The sequence below is a fragment of the Amphiura filiformis genome, chromosome 17, assembly GCF_039555335.1.
Source record: "Amphiura filiformis chromosome 17, Afil_fr2py, whole genome shotgun sequence".
NCBI classification, from domain to species: domain Eukaryota; kingdom Metazoa; phylum Echinodermata; class Ophiuroidea; order Amphilepidida; family Amphiuridae; genus Amphiura; species Amphiura filiformis.
Genome location: NC_092644.1, coordinates 30,259,974 through 30,284,894, shown reverse-complemented (window position 1 = coordinate 30,284,894; position 24,921 = coordinate 30,259,974). Strand labels below are relative to the sequence as shown.

At 37.8% G+C, this 24,921-nt stretch overlaps 1 protein-coding gene across 1 annotated transcript in view; it reads left to right on the top strand.

The window, feature by feature from the left end:
• LOC140138390 (uncharacterized) overlaps positions 1-23,843 on the top strand; it is an 82,288-nt gene extending 58,445 nt beyond the window's left edge. Inside the window, exons 6-21 of the mRNA XM_072160292.1 lie at positions 145-234; positions 2,046-2,267; positions 6,775-6,834; positions 8,896-9,057; positions 12,294-12,341; positions 13,036-13,257; positions 14,441-14,563; positions 14,942-15,184; positions 15,568-15,675; positions 17,893-18,117; positions 18,774-18,878; positions 19,058-19,288; positions 20,539-20,669; positions 21,415-21,661; positions 22,478-22,680; positions 23,601-23,843. Of these exons, the coding sequence (XP_072016393.1) occupies positions 145-234; positions 2,046-2,267; positions 6,775-6,834; positions 8,896-9,057; positions 12,294-12,341; positions 13,036-13,257; positions 14,441-14,563; positions 14,942-15,184; positions 15,568-15,675; positions 17,893-18,117; positions 18,774-18,878; positions 19,058-19,288; positions 20,539-20,669; positions 21,415-21,661; positions 22,478-22,680; positions 23,601-23,648 (2,468 nt within the window). The 3' untranslated portion in view covers positions 23,649-23,843. The remainder of the gene's footprint in view (positions 1-144; positions 235-2,045; positions 2,268-6,774; positions 6,835-8,895; positions 9,058-12,293; positions 12,342-13,035; positions 13,258-14,440; positions 14,564-14,941; positions 15,185-15,567; positions 15,676-17,892; positions 18,118-18,773; positions 18,879-19,057; positions 19,289-20,538; positions 20,670-21,414; positions 21,662-22,477; positions 22,681-23,600) is intronic.
• The last annotated feature ends 1,078 nt before the right edge of the window (positions 23,844-24,921 follow it).

The following is a 24,921-nucleotide window of genomic DNA, read 5'->3' as shown; positions in this document are numbered from 1 at the left end:
ATTTTGGGTAAAAAATAAGAATAAGCAAAATTTGACAGAAATCGAACATTATGGCTTTAAAGTTGGGTTCAAATGGCAAATGCATAGCAATGAAACCATTGACGTTATTACAATGATACGAGTGATTGGATTTGCCTTATACAGGTAATGAAGCCGGTCCTTGGTGGAAACTTGATCTGGGAACGAGTATGTGCATCAGCAGGGTTATTCTCTATAACCGAAATGACAATAATGGTACGTAAGTAGGGTTCCATACTAAACAGTGGACTTCGGGTATATATATAAAATGCGCTTTTATAAATGCGCACGTGACATCTACAAGTCGCCATACCGTGTTCAACGATGTAAGGTACCCCGGTACCCGGATGTACACAAACTCCACACACAAAAGTACTATAGGCGAAAATGACAGGTTGCAAGGAAAATTGTTCTTGCAAAATAGTAGACTATGCCATAGTCGAATCTTATTAAAAATATGTTATTATTAGTCATGATTTCGTTGAACTAAAAATTATACTGATGTTTATTAAAATTAAAGTATTCAATAGTAAAATGGTCATAAAGAGTTAAAAATATCAGATGATTAGTGACAATAAAAGTAATTGAATGCAACATTATCTTGTATAAATATAATTCAAAATGTGTTTTTAAGCACGTTTTTGTGTCCCGCATGCTAAATCGGTAACCTGTACACCCTTTGACGTACAATTTAGAGTATAAACACGTAGATGACTGTACTGATCTAATCATCCCGGCTGGAAGATGTTGAAGAAGATGTATACTATACATCACGCTCATACGTTATATGACAATTTGACGTACAATCACGTATGTGATGCATGGTTTATTCAGCTAGTATGGCAAGTTAGATCGTCTTACAAATTATTGTCATGTTATTATATATGTAATTGTATACGTCAATTTTGTTCAGTTTGGTTCAAAGTTTTAAAGTTATAAAGTTTTACTTTAATCACGGAAATGGGAACTTAAGAAAGTACATAAGTAATAATCAATCAATCAATCAATCAATAAATAAATAAGAAAAAATAAATAAATACAAATTAGTTATGTTTGTACATGGGGGTGCTGTGCAATAATCATGATCCTTCGATATCCATGATTTATAATTGCAAATTTATAGCATCGAACCTCCAGCCAATGTTCCTTGCCAGTGCTAACCACGAAACAATGTCACAACTGTAGCCACTCCCTCAATGGTCGCCATTTCAGTGATTGACAGTGATGTAATGCAAATATGGCGCTGGCCATCTGGTCACGTGCGCATTCATAAAAGCGCATTTATATAATATAACCGAAGTCTACTGCTAAAAGAAAATCCCACATATTTGCTTGTATGATATTGTTGAAGCATTATTAAACAAAAGGTGGTCACCTTGGTATCTTTACTAATTTGGACCTACAGAATCCAAAAACGGTATAGTTTGAGTTTATGGCCCTCAAAATGACCCCCCCAATCACCCCATAGGGTTATACAGGGGTCAAAAATTAAGTATGTTCCGATTTCACTCAAAAGCATGTCAAATTATTCGCTTGGACGTAAGGATCACAAAAATATAATTTTGTGCGTGTATAACCTGTGCTTGCGGAGTTATGAACCAAAAAGTATCAAAGGTCAATTTTCAAGTTGTGAGAGGTCAAAATAAAAGTTGCTCCAATTTTCAAAAACAAAAACGGACCATATTGTTTGTCTAGCTTCTAGCATGCAGTGTAAAAAGGACAGGTTTCCTCTATCTATGCGTCTTCGGCTGCACATATCGGATGATATTTGGTGAACATTGGTGAAAGTGTGAAAAACGCTAAATAAAATGACAAACATCCTCAATCCCGTTAATTTTAAACTCAATCAAGAAATCAAGAACATACGGTTTCGGTTATGAAACTTAGAATTAACAACATCGCTGACATTTGAGCCACACATCCGAAGATTGTGTGGTTGGCTCAATTATGATTTAACTATTCAGCCGAAATCGGCCCCCGTGTGGTTCTTGATAGCTTATCCGGTACATCTTATCATTTAAATTTAGCACAAGGTCGTTTGGACAATGCGCAAGTTCGTGTAGGAAACAACGACGATGTTAGCAACCCGGAATGTACCGATTCACCCATCCTCCCGGCTACTGTTGCCGCTACAACTGATCAGGTGTTTGAAATCACATGCAACCAAAATGGACGATACATAACAGTTAGTCTTCCTGGGACAAATTATCTCAACTTTTGTGAACTGAGGGCATTTCGTTGTTCATCAGGTAGGTACTATAAGCTACTATAGAGGTATTTATATCCTTGATCTAAATGCTCGACTCGCTTGTTCAAAAACCTGTGATCACAACTTTACATCGTAAGCTTGAATATGCTTGTCGCGTATGATTGATTCATTTTATTTGGAGGTGGATGCGTTTACATCTCCTCATAATTTTCGACATTTTTTGGTGGGTATTTTGGAATACAAATAGCAAATATTGATTTCTCGTGTATTTAAGGGAAGGGGTATGAACGTTTGGACAGTATTTATTGTGGGACATTAGAGCACATCAGACATATCGAATTGCATTCTGAATACGAAGAATGTCCTTCTGATATCAAATAATTTTGATTTTTGAAATTCGCAATGTAATACACATTTTATGGCAAATCATTAAAATTGATATTTTTGATATTTAACAGTACTTGAAGTAAACTTTATAAATCTGATGATTTATACTTAAAGTGTATGTAGCTGGGAGGAAAAGCCGACGATCAATTGAAAATTTTGACCTTTTATATTGAAGATATGGATTTTTTTCCCCAAAAGAGCAATTCGATACGTCTGAGGTGCTCTCATGTCCCACAAAAAATACTGTCGAAACGCCATAAACGCTCATTCTAGATCCCTTAATATTAAAACTTCAGTATTACTTGTTGCTCGAGAAATTGGACAAATAATGCACTTGCGCTATGATATCGATCCGTCTAAATACAGCCCCCTTCGGGGGTCGTGCCAGGGGCTATTTCAGCGTCCCTCCTGGTACGTTTGTGCATGTTTTTTGCCGATCTATGGATTGTGCAGTGAGATTAAAATTACGTGCAGTGAGAATCAATAAGTTTCTTCGCGACAAATAACTAGCTCATGGATTAAGATTTAATTTAAATCTGGTCAACAAGACATACCTATTTTTACGGATGAACTGTCGTTTCACCTGAAACCTTCAGTCTTCAGCTGGGTAGTGTGACGTCGATCGTTGTCTTGTTTACGCTATCTGTGTTCGGAACCAAATCACCTCATAGGGTTATACAGGGGTCAAAAATTAAGTATGTTCCGATTTCACTCAAAAGCATGTCAAATTATTCACAAAAAATATAATTTTGTGCGTGTACAACCTGTGGTTGCGGAGTTATGAACCAAAAAGTATCAAAGGTCAATTTTCAAGTTGTGAGAGGTCAAAATAAAAGTTGCTCCAATTTTCAAAAACAAAAACGGACCATATTGTTTCACGGTTATTTGATGGGATCATTTATTAGTTTTACAAACAAAACATCATGCACAACCAAAGTTTAGGACTAAACAGCTAAATATGATATCATGCTAATGTATACAGATGCTTTTGAGTCATTTGGATATAAAATGTATCTTCACTTACTTCACTTAAAGCTTTCCTCCCATGACACAGGTAGGTCCTGGAGATAGCTGCCTAGCCACTATGCTTCGCCACTCAGCTCTGTTGTTTGCCATCCGACCGGCTTCTACTACGGATTGGATTCCCACTGCACTGCAGTTTGCTTTGATGTTGTCCATCCAGCGCATTGGGGGTCTTCCTTTAGGTCGTTTCCCTTGGATTCTTCCTTCTAATACGATTTTTGGATATCTGGATGGAGGCATTCTTTTCACATGGCCATAGTAGGACAGCTGTTTTGCACGGATCTTGTTCATTACAGTGCACTGGTAATCAAGGGTGTCTCTGATTGAGGTGTTCCTAATCCTGTCCCTTCTAGTAACACCCAGGATTTTTCTGAGACAAGCCATTTCAAATACCAGAAGTCGCTGCTCATCACGTTTTTTGATTGTCCAGGCTTCAGAGGCATAGGTTGTTATAGAAAGCACCAGTACTTTTACAATTCCAATTTTGTTATGGTGGATATTTCTTTGGATTTCCAGATGGGGTTGAGTTTTTGCATGATGCCCATGGCCAAGCCAATTCTCCTTTTGATGTCTTTCTCGCTGCTTGCCTTTTCAGTGATCACTCCACCTAGATAGATGAATGATTCCACCTGCTCAAGGGTGGAATTTCCAATGGATATGGTGGCTTTTGCTGTTTCTCTACCAATCACCTGGACTTCGGTTTTAGCGATGTTTATTGTCAGACCAAACCTCATGCTTTCATTGTGTACTTTGTCGACTAGAGTTTGAGGTTAATTTCAGAGTCGGCCAGTAAAACAATATCATCGGCAAATCTCAGGTTGTTGATGAGCTGTCCTTGAATTGTAATTCCAATGCCGACATCTTCAATAGCTAGGCGTAGGACCAGTTCCAGCAAGATGTTAAACAGCTGGTGGGAGAGAATGCATCCCTGTCTGACTCCTGTTTAAGTGGTGAACCAGTTTGTCAGCTCTTCATTCACTCTTACTGCACTTTTAGAGGTGTTATATAAGGCTTGGAGAAGTCTAACCATTTTTCTAGAGTAGCCTAGGTGGTCCATAGCCTTCCAAAGACCTTCTTGCCAAACAGTATCAAAAGCTTTTTGATAGTCGATGTAGCAGCAGTATAGCGGTTTCCCTATCTCCGTGCATTTTTCAGCCAGTTGCCGTAGCGAAAACAATTGGTCCACTGTACTCCTGTCTGCTCTAAATCCTGCCTGAGATTCTGAGAGGATCTCTTCAGTTTTCTTCTGGATTCTAGATTGGATGATCGAGCAAAATACTTTCCCTGCCAAGCTCAGGAGGCTGATACCTCTGTAATTTCCACAGTCCATTTTATCCTTTTTCTTAAATATGGGGACAATGATTGCCTTCCCCCAGTCCTCAGGAATTACTTCAGACTCCCATATCTTGTTACAGAGTTTTCGAAGAGCATTACATCCAGCTTCTCCTGCTGCCTTGATTTCTTCCGCTGATATACCATCTTCTCCTGCTGCTTTATTTCCCTTGAGGCGTTTGATGGCCAGTTCCACTTCAGATTTGAGAATGTGGGGCTCTATGTCTTCAGTTGAAGTACTTGGTAGAGACTGTAAGATACTTGTATCGGATGGGATGGGTTGATTATACAGCTCCTCATAGTTTTCTTTCCATCTGTCCTTTATTTTCTTGTCATCGGTGAGCACCTCGCCACCTTTGTCCTTTACACCTCTCATACGAGTAGATTTTGATCCAGTGATGGTCTTGATGGTAGTGTAAACCTCTTTGGTTTTCTTTGCATCATTTGCATGCTCCACATCTTTGCACAGATTTTGAAGCCATACTTCTTTGCACTCTTTACACTTCCGTTTTATTTCTCTGTTGAGAAAGTTGTACCTTGGCTTTTTTTAGTTGTCTTTGAGTTTTTCCTGCTTCACCTTACTTCTTTCTTCCGTCAGCTTAAGAACTTCGGCAGTTAACCAAGGTTTTTGTCTCTGAGGTTTCTTTGCTCCTAGGACCTTGTCAGCTGTTTCATTAAAGCCTGACTTAATATTCTGCCATAGCTCTTCCGTCTCTATGTCTGTGTCGGGTAGTTCAATTAGTGGGTTAAATTTTCCACCAATTGTTACTTGGTAGTCACTGTAAGTCTGCTGTAGGTACAGTTTGCTTACATCAAATTTCTTGATCTTGTATTGTTTCCCTCTGGATCTAAGTTTCAGTTTAATGTTGGCTAAAACAAGTTGGTGGTCAGATCCGATGTCTGCGCTGGGAAAGCTGCGCGAGGAAGTCACGCTCGTTTTCCATTTTTGTCGTATTAGGATAAAATCGATCTTGTTCCTTGTGGAACCATCTGGGGATTCCCAGGTCCACTGGCGACTTGGTTTGGATTCTTTGAAGAGAGTGTTTGTATTAATAAAGAAATATGATTTAGGATAAATAGCGCCATCTATAGTTTGCATTTAGTTAATAATGAAGCCAATTCTATATACATCATACAACCGTGGTTTGTCTATCTTCTAGCATGCACTGTAAAAAGGTCAGGTTTCCTCTATCTATGCGTCTTGGGCTGCACATATCGGATGATACATGGTGAACATTGGTGAAAGTGCGAAATACGCTAAATAAAATGACAAACATCCTCAATCCCGTCAATTTTAAACTCAATCAAGAAATCAAGAACATACGGGTTCGGTTATGAAACTTAAAAACAACATCGCTGACATTTGAGCCATACTTCCGAAGATTGTGTTCGGAACCACGATGAAAATGATCACAACACAAGTCAATTGGTTGCTAAGGTGTACACAAATCGTGAACCAACCAGTATAAACTAAGGTTTGAGGTATTCACTACAATGGCGAATATAGATGACAATCGACGAGGAATGTCCTTTATGATTCTGTTCCAGCCGTGAGAAAGTTTTGCCCGCAAAATTTTGACCGATATTTTATAAGTTCCTTTATACTCGATCACTCAACTCAAGTCAAGGGAACCCCAGGACAGGTCATCCACAAAGTTGGTTTGTCAGCCCTCCCCATGTTGATAATCTTCCGGAGCCACTGCTATTTAAATCCGAAATGTCGTATTAACAGATCATTTGCCATCTTAATATCAACAAAATAAGTTTAAGTGGTTGATATGTATACTTTATCTTGTATTTTGCAGGACAGCTTGACTATGCCGATGTATTTGCAATATCGATCAAGTTAAACCCAACTGCCCAATGTAAGTACTTTAAGGTCAGATAGGGTTACAGGGTGTGTATGTACAGGATCTATACGAAGGGATAAGCATCCTAGGTTACATAACCAAACCGGAAGATGTATTCTAGGTCTAGACAATAGGCGGATTAGCGGCCATTTTATCTTCGACATGATTTTATTCACGTGTCCTTATACTTTTGTACACAAATATATAAGTTAACAGGTTTACAATATTCAAATTATATTTTGAATATACAATTATATTCTGTAGTAAATCGATCAAATGACGGTGATTGTTCAGGTATTATATGCTTGATAAAATTAAACTGTCTGACCAGCTAGTATTCTCCTCCGCCGTCAGTGTGATTCCAGCGGGGATTCCAGACACACCACGTACCGTGTTGCGAAGGTGGAGGAGACTGAAGCTGTATTGACGAACACGCATGCGTTAAAAATGATGTAGCCTAGGTCGAACAATAGCGTGACGTAGTTTCCGGCATTGTTCCTATGCACTTTCACCCTCCTGGTATGTACTATGTTGTCGTCGTCATGATGTTGCAGTTGAACAAATACGACATTTTTGCAGTACAAATGACAAAGATGCGTGCAGTCCGCCATGATGTTTTATAATTACCCACATTATAATTACCCATTAAAACAAGAATATAATATCGGACTTAAGCTAATTTTGACACAACCGTTGCGTCGCTCCGATCATTTAGTTAGGGATGAAATCAAAACTCGACCGGTGGTTGACTGCCGGTTCCGCCCAGTTCATATTGTAAAGTCCTTCTCATTCAAGCCCTGCTGAGGCTGCTGTATCCAGCATTTTGCCTAACACACGATGTGTAACTTCAAAGTGCGTTCATACCGTGTTAAACTTCTCACAACATCCCTGTTCTTATAGCTACAAACCCAGTTCGCTCAGTAATGACAAATTTATTTGTCCAACATAAGATGTATATATTTTAGAAAAAGTTTACTCAAAGTTCACAAAAAGCAATCTTCAGTTAAAAATACATATGGGACATCTTTTCTACGGGCAAAAATGTCAGAAGTCAAATTTTTACCCATATTTCATCTTATTTAAAGCTGTAACTTGGTCAATATTGGCCACAGGAACATAGTTCGAAGGATGTCGATACCCTTATAATGAGCAAATTGGGAATAACCAAATTGTTGAGCTATTTGTCATAGTTAATTTGGAGCAAAACAAATTTTCCGAAGCCCACTGCAGTTGAGAACTTTTTGTGTGAGGCTCACTTCGTACGCTCTTCTGCGAGACCATACTATTCACTATGCAGGGGTGACTGCATGACTGAGACTGCTGGTAGTGCATAGTGCCTATTATATTGTGCATTTTAATGTGGTGGTAAAATTCTTATGACAAATATGGCTAACTTTCCTTATCATACTTTTCCCTAGAAATCTCTTTTCACCCCACTTCCTTATTTAATAATGAGACCAAAATACACATTATAGGCCTACATGTCACCCCTACGTAATGAGTGTGCCAGACCAGTGTGAGTGCAATTTGATTCTGTGAACAAGATCTTAGCCAGGGTTCACGTGGAAATCGGGGAGCGTTGTGCAGTGCATGAATGAGAAAATAAAAGTCTGATTTAGCAATATGCGTCCGGTTACCATTGTTTAGAATAATATAAACCGGATGGAACCGAACGGAACCCACGGACAACCACCGGTCTAGTTTTGATTTTATCCCTTAGTGATTTTGTATTGTGCTGAACTGTTGAGTACAATTCAGGCGCACACTAAGGCCTAAAAAAATTGTTTGATTGGCGTAACCCGACCTACCCTTAAAATTAGGCCCGACCCTAACTTTTTTTATTTTTTTTTTTTAAAAAAATTAAATTTAAAAAAAAAGAAGAAAAAAAGTTCCAAAGCCTTTATCAAACGAAATTTACAGCTGAAAAAGTAAAAAAAAAAAAAAAAGAATCCAGACCTACCTACCCTAATTTTTTTTATGTTACGCCAATCAAACAATTTTTTTAGGCCTAATAAGATTGGTTGACCCGGTGTATCTTAAATGATTTATATTTTAAATTCGTTTATGCATAAACAGCACCTCTGTCATTGACGTGTGATACATCCCCATGTGTGGTAGACGAAGCAGCTGGCTGCGTCGGTATCGACATTAACTTGGTCTTAGGAACACCGATTACAAATAACGTTGGGCGTCGGAAGAGGGATCTTAGCAACTTTGAATTCGCTGCAAATAACGCAAGTCAGTATTGTATAAATAATTTGTTTCTTTCGTGTTTCCTCTCTTTTTCTTTTGTTTTCTATAACTCGATAGATATAGTTATGATTGTGCTGTATTTTTGTTTCCAGTTTTAGCCTATTGGACGGCATACATAAGCGTTAAGGGGGTACTACACCCCGGGCCAATTTTGTGCCTACTTTTGCATTTTATAAAATATATAGCGCATTGGTGACAGGTAAGATATGTATATCACTAGTGGAAATTGTAAAATGAGAATTCTTTCAAAGCGATGAGAATTGGACAAAACTATGAGAATTGAAATTTTCTCATCCAAATGAATGAGAAATACTAATTCACCTGTCAACAACCTGTCACAGATGGTCGTTTGACACTGAAATTAATGTGAGCTTCAATTTTCTCATTAGGAATTAGTATGATTACTTTGTTTTGATGCAAAACACCTACATTGCGTTATTTGTGTCCAAATAGGTGAATGAAAAATCTAAGGAAGCCATAACCAGTATCTTGAGACTTTGCTAATTTTAATCTATAATCTCACAGATTTCATTATTGATCATAATTTTTTTAAACAAATTTAAATCGATAAACTGCGCCGTCGTAGGTGTCATCTGAGATTTTAAAAAGGGATAAAGAACAGAATTTTAAAGGAAAAAAAATCGGCGACAATTGGACTCGAACTCAAGACCTCGTGATAGCAAGGCATTAACGAAACCACTACACTGCAGTAGGGCCGTTGTCAGTCGTGCAGAGTTATTTATAATAAGTATAACAGGTTGATGGCCGAACGGTCGACACAAACAGTGTTAAAAGAAATTAATGTAATTTTCTTTATTTTAATTTTGTCGACCGTGAGGAAAGTGCACGAATAAAAATTCCAAGTTTATTTTCTTAACCCTAAATACATTGCCAACAAATATATTCGTAGTAAACCGATACAATTATGTCTATTTGAGACGTTTCAGGTTAGTTTTGTACTACGCCACGGGCCATACGTACATTGAATAACTTAATATACATTACAAATCGATTAAATGTTCATAGAGTTCATCGTGGTGCAACGGTAGAGAATCTGACTTGTAAACTATAGGCTATATTGAGGGTCCTGGGTTCGAATCTTCTGTAGTGCTATTTATTATTATTATTACTTTTTCTCTTCTCTTCTATAAGATATGTTTAAAAACTTATTTATTTAATTTATACAACTGCATTATCGGCATATATTTATACCAAAGATCTATGAGTGGATTGGAAGGTGAGCGGGTCTTTTGGTGAATCTCAATTCTTTCTTTCTTTCTTTTTCTTTTTTCTTCACATTGGCAATTTACACTTCTTCTGTATTGCATAATTATTAAAATGTCTTTATATGAAATATTAAATGAATAAATCTTGATTGATTGATTTCTATTTCCATTTATCAATGCTTGTGTTTTCTTCAACATGTTCAATTTTTTTTTATATATATTATTATAGAAAATCATAGTAACATAATAACTGCATATGCATTTTTCGCAACCTCGGTTCAATAAAACCGTCCATATGAAGTTCGCCATAGGATATTTTATTTGTATAATTTTCAGCCTATTTTGAATCCCCTCCCTCCCCCACCAACCAATGTTGGAGCAATCATATACATGATATAGCACATTTAAAAACAATGCGGTGTTTGGTGTACAACATTGAATAAGGGGGCGGGGGGAGAGTCATTGAACCGTGGATGTGTCACAGCAAATTTGCACTTGATTGTAGCTATATATACAAGATATACAGAAAGTCAGGATGACGGTTGAAACATAAATTTCCTCATTTAAAACACTGTGACAGGTGGTTGACACGCTAATTAGTATTTCTCATTCATTTGGATGAGAAAATGTTAATTCTCATACTTTTGTCCAATTCTCATCTTTTTGAAAGAATTCTCATTACAATTTTACTAGTGTATTATAGGGGCAAGGACTGCAACTACTGCACTGAAAATTCAGGAACTCAAGGCAAGTAGTTATTGATGTATTGATCAAATAGTGGTTTTCCCTCATTTTTGACTGTAACTCCACAACTGTTGTCTGTGCTGAAATAAAATTTCCAGTGCAGTAGTTGTAGTCCTTGCCCCTATATAATATACATATCTGACTTGTCATCAATGCGCTATAATTTTTGAGAAAAATGCAAAAATATGCACAAAATTGGCCAGGGGTGTAGTACGCCCTCAAAGCAAATAACGCGTGAAACCGTGTAGCCGCAGCGCGTGAAACTCGATACACGTACTAGTATACAAAAATAGGCGTCAGAAAAAACTCAACATGGTTTTGTCGTTAATATCCTACTAGAGAATCGTATAGGGCCTACATTTGTTGCGACTATATTAATTATCATCAGCGATCGGAGTGTAGTCTGTCAACATTCTCATAAATAACTACTCTCAGGTGACTAATGTTAGGCCTACTAGGGGGGGGGGGGCTTACAAAAAGTGAACTTTTGTTTCGAATGAATGTACTTTTGCGCAGATTGTGTTTGTTGTAAAAAGTGGCCTTAATCGCCTTCCCCTTAAACTTGCCATTTTTGTACACTGTGAACGCCTTATCACCGTGTAGTGGACCGGACCTTTTGTATATTCTTCTTCCACTTTTGGACCTTTTTATTGAAAACAGTAGTCAAAAGTGGACCGTTGTGGATTTTATTGTGTACCGGCCTGGGTAAAACCATAACTAAATATCACTACTACTACAAAATTTTAAAAATGGGCCAAAACGAAATACATATTACAATCAGTCAGAAGCATCCAGAGACTGTCATCATGGGGTGTGACTCCTCCAACTTATTGGGGCCTTTTTTTTACATAATGTAATCAGTGACCTCTTCCAGTCAGACATGTAATTTGACCCCTTCCCCCACCCAACCCGCCCTAAAACACCCCCTCACATCCAACCCACCCGACCAACACAGGACATGGAGACAGATAAAGCAGGTTACCGACAGCAGAAAACCTAAACAATTAATGATTCATTACTTGGCAGAATTTGGCAGACCAGCCCACAAGCGGGGTAAATGTGTTGCAATGATAAATTCGGTCAGTTCTGGGTGTGATAATAATGATTAAAAACTACGTTTTTTGAATAACATGTGTTTACAGACCAATAGCTAAAATCAAAAGTGTTACAATTTAAAATACAGGTACTATTTAAGATGCATGATATTGAGTTTACAATTGCTTTAACTGTTTACTTTCCCCTATACGTTAGCTGGACATCGACGACATAGGCGAGCATCTGACGTTCTAGTAGGGGCAGGTACGGTATATAATTCACTTGAATAGTATTAAAATTATGTATCACGTTAATATTTTGTACTCTGTAAGTTCTTTTAACTTTTTAAAAAGTAGACAGGTCAGACAATCAAAACATAATAACAATTCACTTTAATATGAACTCGAATGTTCCTCCTAAAACATCAATAATAAGGTAACTGTGTTTACTCTTTTAAAGAGATTTTTTTACCGGCACTGTTTGCAGTTAATCTGCGTTAAATTATATGTAACTATAAAATTCCATGGCTAAACATCCACGTACTTACTCGAACTTGAATCTATATTTAGTATGTATAGATGTTGATTAAAGGAGTATTTCGTGATCCTAGCATCCTCTTTTTATGACATTTTTCAGTACAAATCCACGAAAAATGCATATTCCCCAAATTTCAGTTGATTCCGATATTGCGTTTGCGAGTTATGCATGATTATGTGTATTACACTGCTCCATAGACAATACGTTGTAATTTCGTTCTGGTGCACCAGAACGAAATTCAAATTTCACGATATCTTTGCTAAACGAATTAATCTGCAAGAAATATTTTTTACATAAACATTATGTAGCCAGAGGTTTCCAGTGATATAAAAATCTCAACTCTTTTTGAGAATGGGGGGATGAGGCTGTGGATCACGAAATGCCCCTTTAATATATAGATGAATTGTACTTCCATTGTTAGTGTTCCAGACTAAACAGGGGGATTCCGACACCGCTACTGCAATTAGGGATTTTGGACCACAAACTATTGAGACAACAGAGGACATTACTGTCTGTATTCAGATAGTTGATGATGACATGGTGGAAGGGGATGAATCTTTCACCGTAGAGCTTATTCCTTTACTCTCATTTGGAGCATCAATGGAGCCTGTCACATTGACCGTGATTATCAAGGACAACGAAGGTACGAGAAATGTTCCAACACAATAATTTTCTATAAAAGCACAACAGTTGTCAAGTCTCAAGGTTTGTCCCGCATTTTAAACAGAGATGTCCCAGAACAACAGAAAGAGATACAAATGTAAGTCCCCCAAGTACATCAATCTGCCCTTTGCAATTGCCAATTTGCCATTCTGATTTATTTGAGCGCTATTTTAGCAATGTTTTGTTTTGCCTTTTTCAAACCTGTGAAATCATATTTTGGTTTTGAAGAATCGTATTTTCTTCCAAGTAGAAAAGGTCTCCCAAAATGCTTCAAACGTATAGTGAATGCGCCCGTACCATTAAATGGTCTTACCATAAGCGATGTGGGACGTAAACCAGTTCAACTCTTTAGAGCTGCTTGAGATGAAACACATCAAAGTGTGTAATAGCAATTGAGTCATTGAGTAGTTTTGGCGGGATATCTTGTTTCAAACTTTTCAGTGCTTTTCTGCTTTTCGTGAAGTCAATGGCACCATTGTGACACATGTTATGAATTCCCATCTTTCATGCCTACGGGCATAGCTCATGGAAGTTCGGATTACTATTGTAAACTGAGCTGAAAAAGAAACTTATAATTTTTTACAACTTGTGAATCACAAGGTCATATCTTAAAATACTGTCAATCAAAATGAACCAAAATTACACACAGGATTACCTTAATACTCTACTCAAAACACATGTCAGTAACCAAGCAGTTGTCCAACTGACACAACAGCAAAATGCACTGTCATGGGACAGCTTCCTGGACTTCCTTCACTTTCACAGCCCAACATTTGGCACCCAGGACAAAAAAATCTGTGAGAATGCACACAAAATCCTTGCACAGATGATAAAACGGTGCTGCTTTCTGCTTTTCATACACTTATTTCATGGAACAGGGCTGGGCTGTGAATGTGGTCCAGGAAGCTGTCCCATGTCAGTGCATTTTGCTGTTGTGTCAGTTGGATAACTGCTTGGTTACTGACATGTGTTAAGAGTAGATTATTGAAGTAAATCTGTGTGTAATTTTGGTTCAATTTGATGGACAGGATTTCAAGATATGACCTTGTTTCTTTTTGAGCTCAGTTTATTTTAGTTTATACCATGTCCTGTACCCTATTCATATAATTCAAGCAAAATCAATCGTTTTTCATTAAACTTTTTTCTTTAAACCAAAAATTCAGAGATCTCATACGAATTTGATCGGCCAACGTACATCACTCGAGAATCAGATGATGGTGATAATGGTGGTCATTTTTCTGTCAATATTTTACGACTGGGAGATTTAACACGTCAGACGTCTGTTCGTAAGTATTGGAAATTTTTATTGCATTGTTTGAAAGTCATAATAATTATTTGTAAGTAGTTCTATTGTTCGGCATGCAAAAATATTAAATTTCAAAAACACATCTTTATACACATAGTTTAGTCAAAACAAAAGATCTGGAATACAAAAAATGAAAAGTAAAATGGAAGTGTTACGTTAACATCGTCTTTCCAAAGAGATCCGTTGTGGTAGCTAAGGTTTATATTAAAATTGTTCGAACATTTCTAAAGGAAGAAGATCGAGGGTTAACATGTTTTTGGTCTTGAAGAAGAATCGCCTTCAATTAATGTACAAGTAGCAAAGAAAATAATGAGTTTTTCCTATCCTATCTATAATGGTCGGTTCTTCTTTTATACAGAGATTAGAAGCATTGATACTAACAGTGCCGAAGAACTTGTTGATTACAACGGCTTCACATCTAGCGCAGCATTGGTTACTTTTGAGCGTGGGGAGGATTCCAAGGAATTTACCATTGGCATCGTGAACGATGAAAACTTGGAGAGCTTTGAAACTTTTCAAGTCGAACTTGTGAATGTGGAGAGTGGAAGTGTTTTGGGAAAGCAGTATTTGGCAACGGTTATTATTGCTGATAACGATAAAGGTAAGTATGTCTATATTTGACTGACGATAGTAACAAATTTATCTATTCATGTTGAGTTAAGAGGCTTTTTGTTCGGAAAAAAATTGAAAAGAATTACCATATTTTGTAAAATAACCTCAAGTGACCCTCAGATAACGTAGGAGATCATCTTTTCGACAAGGGTTAACATTTTGGTGCAAAAGATTAACATGTTGCGCACAGACAGCCAGACACACATACAGTACATCGGAGTTCATTTTATAGTCCCTTTTCCAAACTTCGTTTGGCGGGGACAATAATGATGAATGATGATAGCTACATGATATAAATATATAATATATAATTTGTAATATAAATATATATGTATAAATAGTAACAATATTGTTGTCGTGTTGAATTTACAGTACCAACATATCACCTAGAAAAGAACACGTACACAGTGCAAGAATCCACTGGGCAGGTAACTGTTACAGTCAACAGGGATGGGGATACATCACAAGCAGGGAGTGTAGGTGAGTGTAAGGGTCAACAGGGATGGGGATACATCACAAGCAGGGAGTGTAGGTGAGTGGAAGGGTCAACAGGGATGGGGATACCTCACAAGCAGGGAGTGTAGGTGAGTGGAAAGGTCAACAGGGATGGGGATACATCACAAGCAGGGAGTGTAGGTGAGTGGAAGGGTCAACAGGGATGGGGATACCTCACAAGCAGGGAGTGTAGGTGAGTGTAAGGGTCAACAGGGATGGGGATACATCACAAGCAGGGAGTGTAGGTGAGTGGAAGGGTCAACAGGGATGGGGATAACTCACAAGCAGGGAGTGTAGGTGAGTGGAAAGGTCAACAGGGATGGGGATACATCACAAGCAGGGAGTGTAGGTGAGTGGAAGGGTCAACAGGGATGGGGATACATCACAAGCAGGGAGTGTAGGTGAGTGGAAGGGTCAACAGGGATGGGGATATATCACAAGCAGGGAGTGTAGGTGAGTGGAAGGGTCAACAGGGATGGGGATACATCACAAGCAGGGAGTGTAGGTGAGTGGAAGGGTCAACAGGGATGGGGATACATCACAAGCAGGGAGTGTAGGTGAGTGGAAGGGTCAACAGGGATGGGGATATATCACAAGCAGGGAGTGTAGGTGAGTGGAAGGGTCAACAGGGATGGGGATACATCACAAGCAGGGAGTGTAAGTGAGTGGAAGGGTCAACAGGGATGGGGATACCTCACAAGCAGGGAGTGTAGGTGAGTGGAAGGGTCAACAGGGATGGGGATACCTCACAAGCAGGGAGTGTAGGTGAGTGGAAGGGTCAACAGGGATGGGGATACCTCACAAGCAGGGAGTGTAGGTGAGTGGAAGGGTCAACAGGGATGGGGATACATCACAAGCAGGGAGTGTAGGTGAGTGGAAGGGTCAACAGGGATGGGGATACCTCACAAGCAGGGAGTGTAGGTGAGTGGAAGGGTCAACAGGGATGGGGATACCTCACAAGCAGGGAGTGTAGGTGAGTGGAAAGGTCAACAGGGATGGGGATACCTCACAAGCAGGGAGTGTAGGTGAGTGGAAGGGTCAACAGGGATGGGGATACCTCACAAGCAGCTACAGGGAGTGTAGGTGAGTGGAAGGAAACATTTCAACATAAACTCTACTTTGTGGGTTTATGAGACCAACTGCTCTCATTATCAAAAACAAAGAAGCATAGCAGCATTCAGGTCCACACAAGCTTATATCCTTAAGTTATCAGCCAATGGTTTGATGTGGTTGATTCTTTTACGAGAACAGTCGTGTCGCAGATTTTATCAATACACATTATTGGCCATCCAGGGCGTCACTCAATATTATTATAACACTGCATTATAACCATCAAGGTGCTCGCAAAACGATATTAGTCTATTGATACACATTGTCCATTGTCCAAATTTGGGCAAAAAAAATTGACTTTTGGTATTGTGATGGGTCAAAATTTCTTGGAAAATTTGTATGGGTCCATTTTCAAATTCTCAGTGGCACATCCCTACCCAAACCAAACTTGAGTAGCTCCCACCTCACCCAAACCCCCAAATCTACCAGTTTATTGATCGCGAAAGCCCGAGTAAACAATCCCACTATGTACTTTGACTTTTAAGCAGAACTTTACCCCGGGACTTTGGTCTCTAAAACACACTGTCAATCATACTTGTTTATCAATCCAATTTAACCGCAAGTACCAAGCATGGTAGTAAGACGCGCTAAATGTACGTCCATACACACCACTGAGAGTTTAACTTTTGCGCCAGATCAAACGTGCCGCAAATTCCATATATTGCTGTGTACGATGTAGTAATAGCACGTGCCCGGAGGATTTAAACCATAGCGAGATCTGGGCGACCAATCACAAGCCAGATCCATTTAAAGATGCATTACATCATGGCCAATTTTAGTTAGGCCAGAAATTGGCCTAATTCGCCATAGAGTCCCGTGTTAAAAATTTTAACCGCAAGTCAAAGTAAGTACCGTAGTCCACTTGGGAAGCTAACAAACAGAGGGAGTACGATGACTGAAAATATCAGATGTGAAAATCTATCAGTTGCACACAAATTAATACAAATCAGCGTTTTATGCTTAAATGTAATAGCCAGAGTAAAATGGGCAAGTGGACTACGGAGAAGTCTAAACAGCCGGCGACCTGCATCAAGTTTCTTCATGATCATGATGACAGGTGCACACAAATATTTTTTCCTTTCAATTTCATAGTGCTTTACACGTCAGATGTTGAGGCACAGTCTCCATCAGATTACACGGCATCTTCATTTGAGATCAGTTTCCAACCTGGAGAAAGCACACAAACACGAAAGATACCAATAACTGCCGATAACATCTTGGAATCATCAGAGTCGTTTGAGGTGACCCTGAGGGATCCTGTGAATGGAGATCTGTCTTCACCTGTTGCATCAACGGTTGTGATCAATGATGATGATGGTAAGATAACTGACTTTGTTTCAATTTACTAACATAACATGTCTGATCTTATATGAGCCGAGATTTTTATTGAATTGAAAATAAAAATGCTTGGGAATGTGCAGGAATGGACAACCACAGTCGCATTTTGGAATTTTTGGCCGTGATCAGCGTATTGACATAATGACACTAAGAGCTGGAGTTTAGGATGCCCCCAGCATGCTCTTCGGTCCACCGGTCCAATTAAATGGATTCTGATGGAAGAGTCGGGTGAGCTTCCTCATCCTCATTGCTTTAGAGCTCTTCAGCCCAACTCTACGTGTAACTTGTTGGAATGGTAATTTTAACGTTGATCAGTGGCCTAGTCACCTCAATAACTTCTAACATTTGGATTTAAGAGGTATTAGGGCCTTGCTTGTACTCTGCTGTAGCGCTGAAAGTCATGCTGAAGTAGATGAACAATATAATCAGTACACCATCGCTGAGAAATAATTGTGTATTTGAAACCATTCATACACATTACTGTTATATTTTAAACGTTGCCTTTGTCGGACCAGCAGCCGATCATCTCCAGATATCAATAACAATGTGACTGTTAGTGACCGACTTTGTTCAATTAAAGTTTGATCGTTTGAAGCATATGCAATCGGTTTTATATTTCTATCCTTACTTTTCAGTGACAGTGTCATTGCTAAATAATAACTTTCTTGCAAGTGAGGACGGAGGCTCTGTAAGAATCACTTTTGTGAGACAAGGATATTTAGGTGGACAGTCATTAGTATGTAAGTCACATAATTATTCATGAAGAAATAAAAATGTGTTTGAATCTTAAGAATTATCATGCTTATTGTCTGAACGCTGATTTGTCCGAAAATAAACAAACAGAAAAAAAAATTGAAAAATCATGTTTATATCAAATTATATTACTTTAATCGTTTTCATTGCTGTGATTTATAATTAGATGTTCGTACTAAAGATGGCACCGCTTCCAGTATTCAACCTGAGGCCGATTTTGAAGCAATTGATACATCAGTTCAGTTCAATGCTGGCGAGTCAACCAAATATCTGGATATCAAAATCCAGTCGGATAGATTTCCTGAGAATTGGGAATATTTTCACTTGGAACTTGTAGGTACTGATGCAACTACTATTGCCGAGCCATCAATTGCAATTGTGACGATTTTAGATTCAGGTATGAATTTTTACAGTGATCCATATGCACGTACTCTTCCAAATGAAAGGTCGATATCAGGGCAGGTTATACATGATAGGACATTGTTCTTCTAAATAAGAAATACATAGTAATGGAATATCAATTACACACAGATAATGTGTCAGAGGCAGTAAAAATGTAATTTGATTGGAACCACACCATGCATAGGGCGTTCCTCATTAATTACCATATTGTGCAAACGAGATTTGGAGTTCAAAATAATATGTATAACAGACTAACAGTGCAGTATTTTTGTGACGTTGCATATTTACACATTTCAAAACTTCTTCTTTACAATTGACATGCTAACAGTGTATTTGAATTATACACATTCTCATCCATGGTTTCCATGGATGAACATAATTATTCTCTTTTTAAGCCATGAAATGAGTAATTTGTAATTTGTGAAAATGAGTTGTATGTAGCTTGTCCTTTCAGACACTGTGGCCGCACCAGGACCATGATTTCTGCTCCGAAGCGATTTTCTAGCAACAAGAGTTTGATTTTATCATCCCCCCTCTCACCAGACACAAATAAATACAATTGAATACATGAATACAAAAGCCACCTAAGTCCATGGGAAGTGATTTTGAGAGAAAAACCTGTGTATCATTTTAATTCCTTCAGTTAGATTTACCTGGTCAATATGGTAAGTTTTACGTGCAAATGAGTGGATTAACCTGTATTAGGTATGACGATTAGCATTTCAGGGACTTCGTGGGGTTGATTTTAAATTTTGGACTTAGGTGGTTTTTTTGAATCATATACAAAGACAACAATGTTAGAATGAGATTACCACTAGTAAGATAATACAAAATAAAGCGCACAGGTATGTATAATGTTGATAAGCATTCTGCCATGTAATATAAACCACACACTTTCCTTTATTAAACCCATTTTTTTTTCAAAAGTCACTCTCTAGCAATGAATGTGTTACAAGTGGACTTTTATACATACTGGATTTTAATCAATGTGTTACAAGACTCAAATCATGGAATTGGGTGATTCTTTCATACATGCTATTTTCACATGCTCAATAGACACAGAGGATGAATTTGAGTTGTTCTTTCATACATATGACAGGCCTATGTAAAGGAACACTTTCCCATGCTTAACTCAATTTGGTTTAAGTATGGACTTAGGTGGCTTTTGTATTCATATATTCAATTGTTCACTATATTGAGAGTACTACTGAATTTACTTCCATCCGTAATTTGACATTTATTTAGTGTCGTCGAAACTGATCTCTGGCAGCTTTAATCTTGTTGAAATTGGTGGAGAGCCAGCCATCTTCCAGTCCGATTTAGGAAACGACATCTCTCAAGCCTATTTAGACCTAGAGGCAGAAGTGTTAGTAACGGTAAGAGTGAGAGTGATGATCTGGTATCACATCATAGACATCCACTGGCGCATCAACCGGATGGGGGACGGTTTTCCCCTGGCTCGAAATATAGGGGGAATTGTTCACTGACAGTGATAATTTTCTTATTGCCGAAGTGTATTATTAGGCCAAATGCATTTACATGGACACGTGTGCCCCATAGATCAACATGATCAAAGATCGTGTGCCCCAGAGGCCCAAAAGAAAATGATGGGTACATAATATCTAAGCAACTGAAACAGCCTCGGGACCTAATAGTGGGTGAACTGATAACATTTAAAGACACAGCTAGAAACAACTAATGTCACCGTCTGGCCATGGTCTGCCTGCTGACTGATGTTTTCCTGGAAAACAAGAAATACCAATCTGCGGCTTTAAGTCTCGTACCAAATAATTTCAGATGTCATCTGTATGAGGCATCCACGAACATAGAGGAAGAAGACCATTCAACTACATTGACTGTGTGGCAAGGGACGTCAATCAAGAAATTAATGACCTCCCAAATCTGATGGCTGATAGAGATTCCTGGAAAAGAATTGTAAACTCTTTCTCGGATGCGTCCGCAAGATAGATAGAAAATTTCTTATTAATGCGTTGTAGTATTAATGTTAATTAACACACGTTACTAGCGCTATGGGGTTTAAAATGACACAATCATCGCTATTAACACAATGTTCTTTAATGCTTCTGTGTTAATAATAACGTAAATGTGTTTCCTCTCTAGCTCAAACCTGCTTTTAGTCAACTTGCTGGGTTTGTGGATGTTAAGATTGTGGCCTTTTTACCAGGAAATAACATCATTGTTGTATTCGTAGTCGAGTGTTCATCGAGTTCATCCGTTAAATTTGTGGATGTCGTTAGAGTTGTGGCGTCTAGCACAGACAACAATGGATATCTTGGTGGCTCTACGCTGCGGCTGTATTATCCGCCCATACCACAGGACATAACGACCCAATCTACTGTAATTACAGGTAGGCTTGATCAACACCGGGGATCAACATACCAATACATGATTAATAGTAGTGACCAGTTTGTTTGATTAAATGGTCGCTCCTTGTGGAGACACACTTAGGTCCTGATGGGACGAACGGTCAAAATTTTCAATTGATCGTCGGCTTTTCATCCCACCTACATACACTTTAAGTATAAATCATCAGATTTATAAAGTTTACTTCAAGTACTGTTAAATATCAAAATATCAATTTTTAATGATTTGCCATAAAATGTGTATTAAATTGCGAATTTAAAAAAAAAAAAATTATTTGATATCAGAATGACATTCTTCGTATTCAGAATGCAATTCGATATGTCTGATGTGCTCTAATGTCCCAAAATAAATACTGTCCAAACGTTCATACCCCAGCCCTTAAAGTGAGCCATTATAATTATGCAAGATAATGTTGCATTCAGTTACTTTTATTGTCTGATATTTTTAACTCTTTATGACCATTTCACTATTGAATACTTTAATTTTAATAAACATCAGTATAATTTTGAGTTCAACGAAATGGGTTCATCATGACTAATAATAACATATTTTAATAAAATTCGACTATGGCATAGTCTAATTTGGAAACAGAGGCGAGAAACAGATATCGATGAGAACGATGTTGCTGCTGCTAATGGCGATAATATATGATGTTGATGATGTTGTTGTTGTTGTTGTTGTTGTTGATAATGATGATGATGATGATGAATATTACCATTATCATTAATAGCAATAATATCATGCGGGTAAAGCGTAGTAGATTTTAATAACTAATATCTCCGATCATCATTTCTTACAGCTGAAGAAGAAGGTTTATCTGATGCCGGGATAGCAGGTATTGCCGTTGCTGCAGTGGTGACACTGTTCATCATAATAATTCTCTCTGCAATGATTTGTTTCCGGATGTTACGACCTCGCCCCAGTAAAACACCTGATGTCTCTAACTTGTCTCCTGACTACCAAACCAATCCACCTATTGTGTATGATGGAGCCAATATACAGGTAATTAAATGATTTCGATATGTTGCAATTTATTAAACGTTTGTCAGTGAATAATTATGAGCCCATACTATTAATTTTATAAATGCAACCCTTTGAGCCATTTTGATTTCACGGACAAGTTGGCAGGATAATCACTGCACAACATACAACAAATTTATTTCGTGATTTTAGCATATTTAATGGTTAAATAGATATCCACGAAAAAAAACGTGTTTATAAACTTTCAGTTGATGCGAACATTGCATTTGAAAGTTACACATATTTAAAGCCATATTATAACATTTGCTGAGAAGGACGCCCTCACTGATTTTTTAAAATTCATTTTTTACACGATTATATTGTACTTTATTAAACCAATATACCCTGAAAAAATCAAGACTCTAGGTGCTGTAGTTTTGTCAAAATCCGAGATTTTGAATAAAACGCCTGAATCAGCGTTTTATTATTACGATGGAATTATTAGTCGAACGCATACACGATGTTCATAACACACATTACGTACACGGCGTGCGCGACGGTGATCTACACAACAAAAGGCCGTACCATAACATGACCGAAGGAGTGGTACGTATTGGCGACATATGCGCTGGTAGTAAATTCCAATTTTCTTTGCTCTGCCGTAGTTGTTCGGCTCAAAGATAAAAGGGGATATATCTGACAGTAAAAACTAACATTTTATGGCAAAGAAATGCTAATCTATTTTGTATGAAAATGTTATAATATGGCTTTAACAGCGCCAGTGGCTATAAAAAATTTTGAAATTGAACTTGAAATTCAATTATATGTGTCCTGGTAAAACGAAAGTTGCTTAATAGCAAAGTTCAAACATCATCTTGAATCATTTGCTTATAAGCGTCTATTTGTGACAAAATATTGTAAATAAAATTAAAGTTATTGTCAATTTTGCCTTTTTCCCACAGCCTGGATTTCAAACGCCGTATTCACATCAAAATCAACTGATATTTTAAACCAAATGGTATTTCTCCATGAAATAATGGGGAATTATTTTCGGTTTGTACCAGTACATCATGAGCAGTCCGGACAAATTTCCAGATTATGAAATGTGATCAATCTGGCAACACCCCAGCAGTTTTTACAGAAAACGTTTAAATTTCGGGTTCTATAAAGGGTATAAAACGTTTTAATAACATTCAAAAACACCTTTGAAAAGTTGATGCACAAAATTCTAAACAGAATGTTATTAATCTGTTGAAAGATATTTTGCCCAAAATATTAAACAATAACTTTTTAAATCTTTATATAGCCCGACAAGTTTTTATTAATTTTGTTACACTAAATAATTAGTAATGCTGGAACAACAATTTTATAGTAATAATAATGAATGATGGAATCCGGGGAAATTGACTGTACAAACATCACATCAAATAAAATCACAGATATGCGTGCTATTATAACTATTAAACAAATATCCAAAATCAAGATTCATGATCAAAAATTCAATAAAGTTGCCGAATTCAACTGACATGCACATGGGCCCATTTCCAAATCAGGAAATAAATTACCAGGTTGGTCACATTTCCTTACATGGCAATGGGCTATTCCATTTAAAATCCACACAACCCCTGTGGAAGATTTGGGAAATATCTGCCTCAGAGGGAGTATGAATTTCAAATGGAATGAGCACATGGATCCATTTGAATTTCATACACCCTCTGAGAAAGATTCAACCTGAATCTTCCCCTGAGGAAGAGTGAGTTTCAAACGGAGCTGCTAATATGTTAATGCCATTTGAAATTCATACTCCCCCTGTGGAAGATATTTTCAAAATCTTCAACAGGGGTAGTGTGGATTTTCAATGGAATAGCGATTCAGGAAAAGAATAGTTTTTACTATCAGTGATGTCAAGTTCAGAAGATAGATGATAAATAAATACAAATTCCATTGAATGTTACAGAACCCTAGATATCTTTTGACTATTTGCTGTGTAACATGCTAACTTGACATCGCAGGTAGTACAAACTATTCTTTTTCTGAATCCTCTTAGCTAGGCGAACAATTTGCCTTAACTTTTACGATATTTAAGCAACTTTGACTTTTGACCTATACAGCAAGCAAATCGACCTCGACCTATTGTACCCCGTGATTTCTTAACGATAGGTCGTGCATTACATTACATTTCTGGGATCCGTGAGGCGTGAGGCCAGACGAACAATTTGACATGTTTGAAAGTGTTATTGGAATAAAAATACTTTTTGCCCCCAATGCGATCCCATGGGGTCA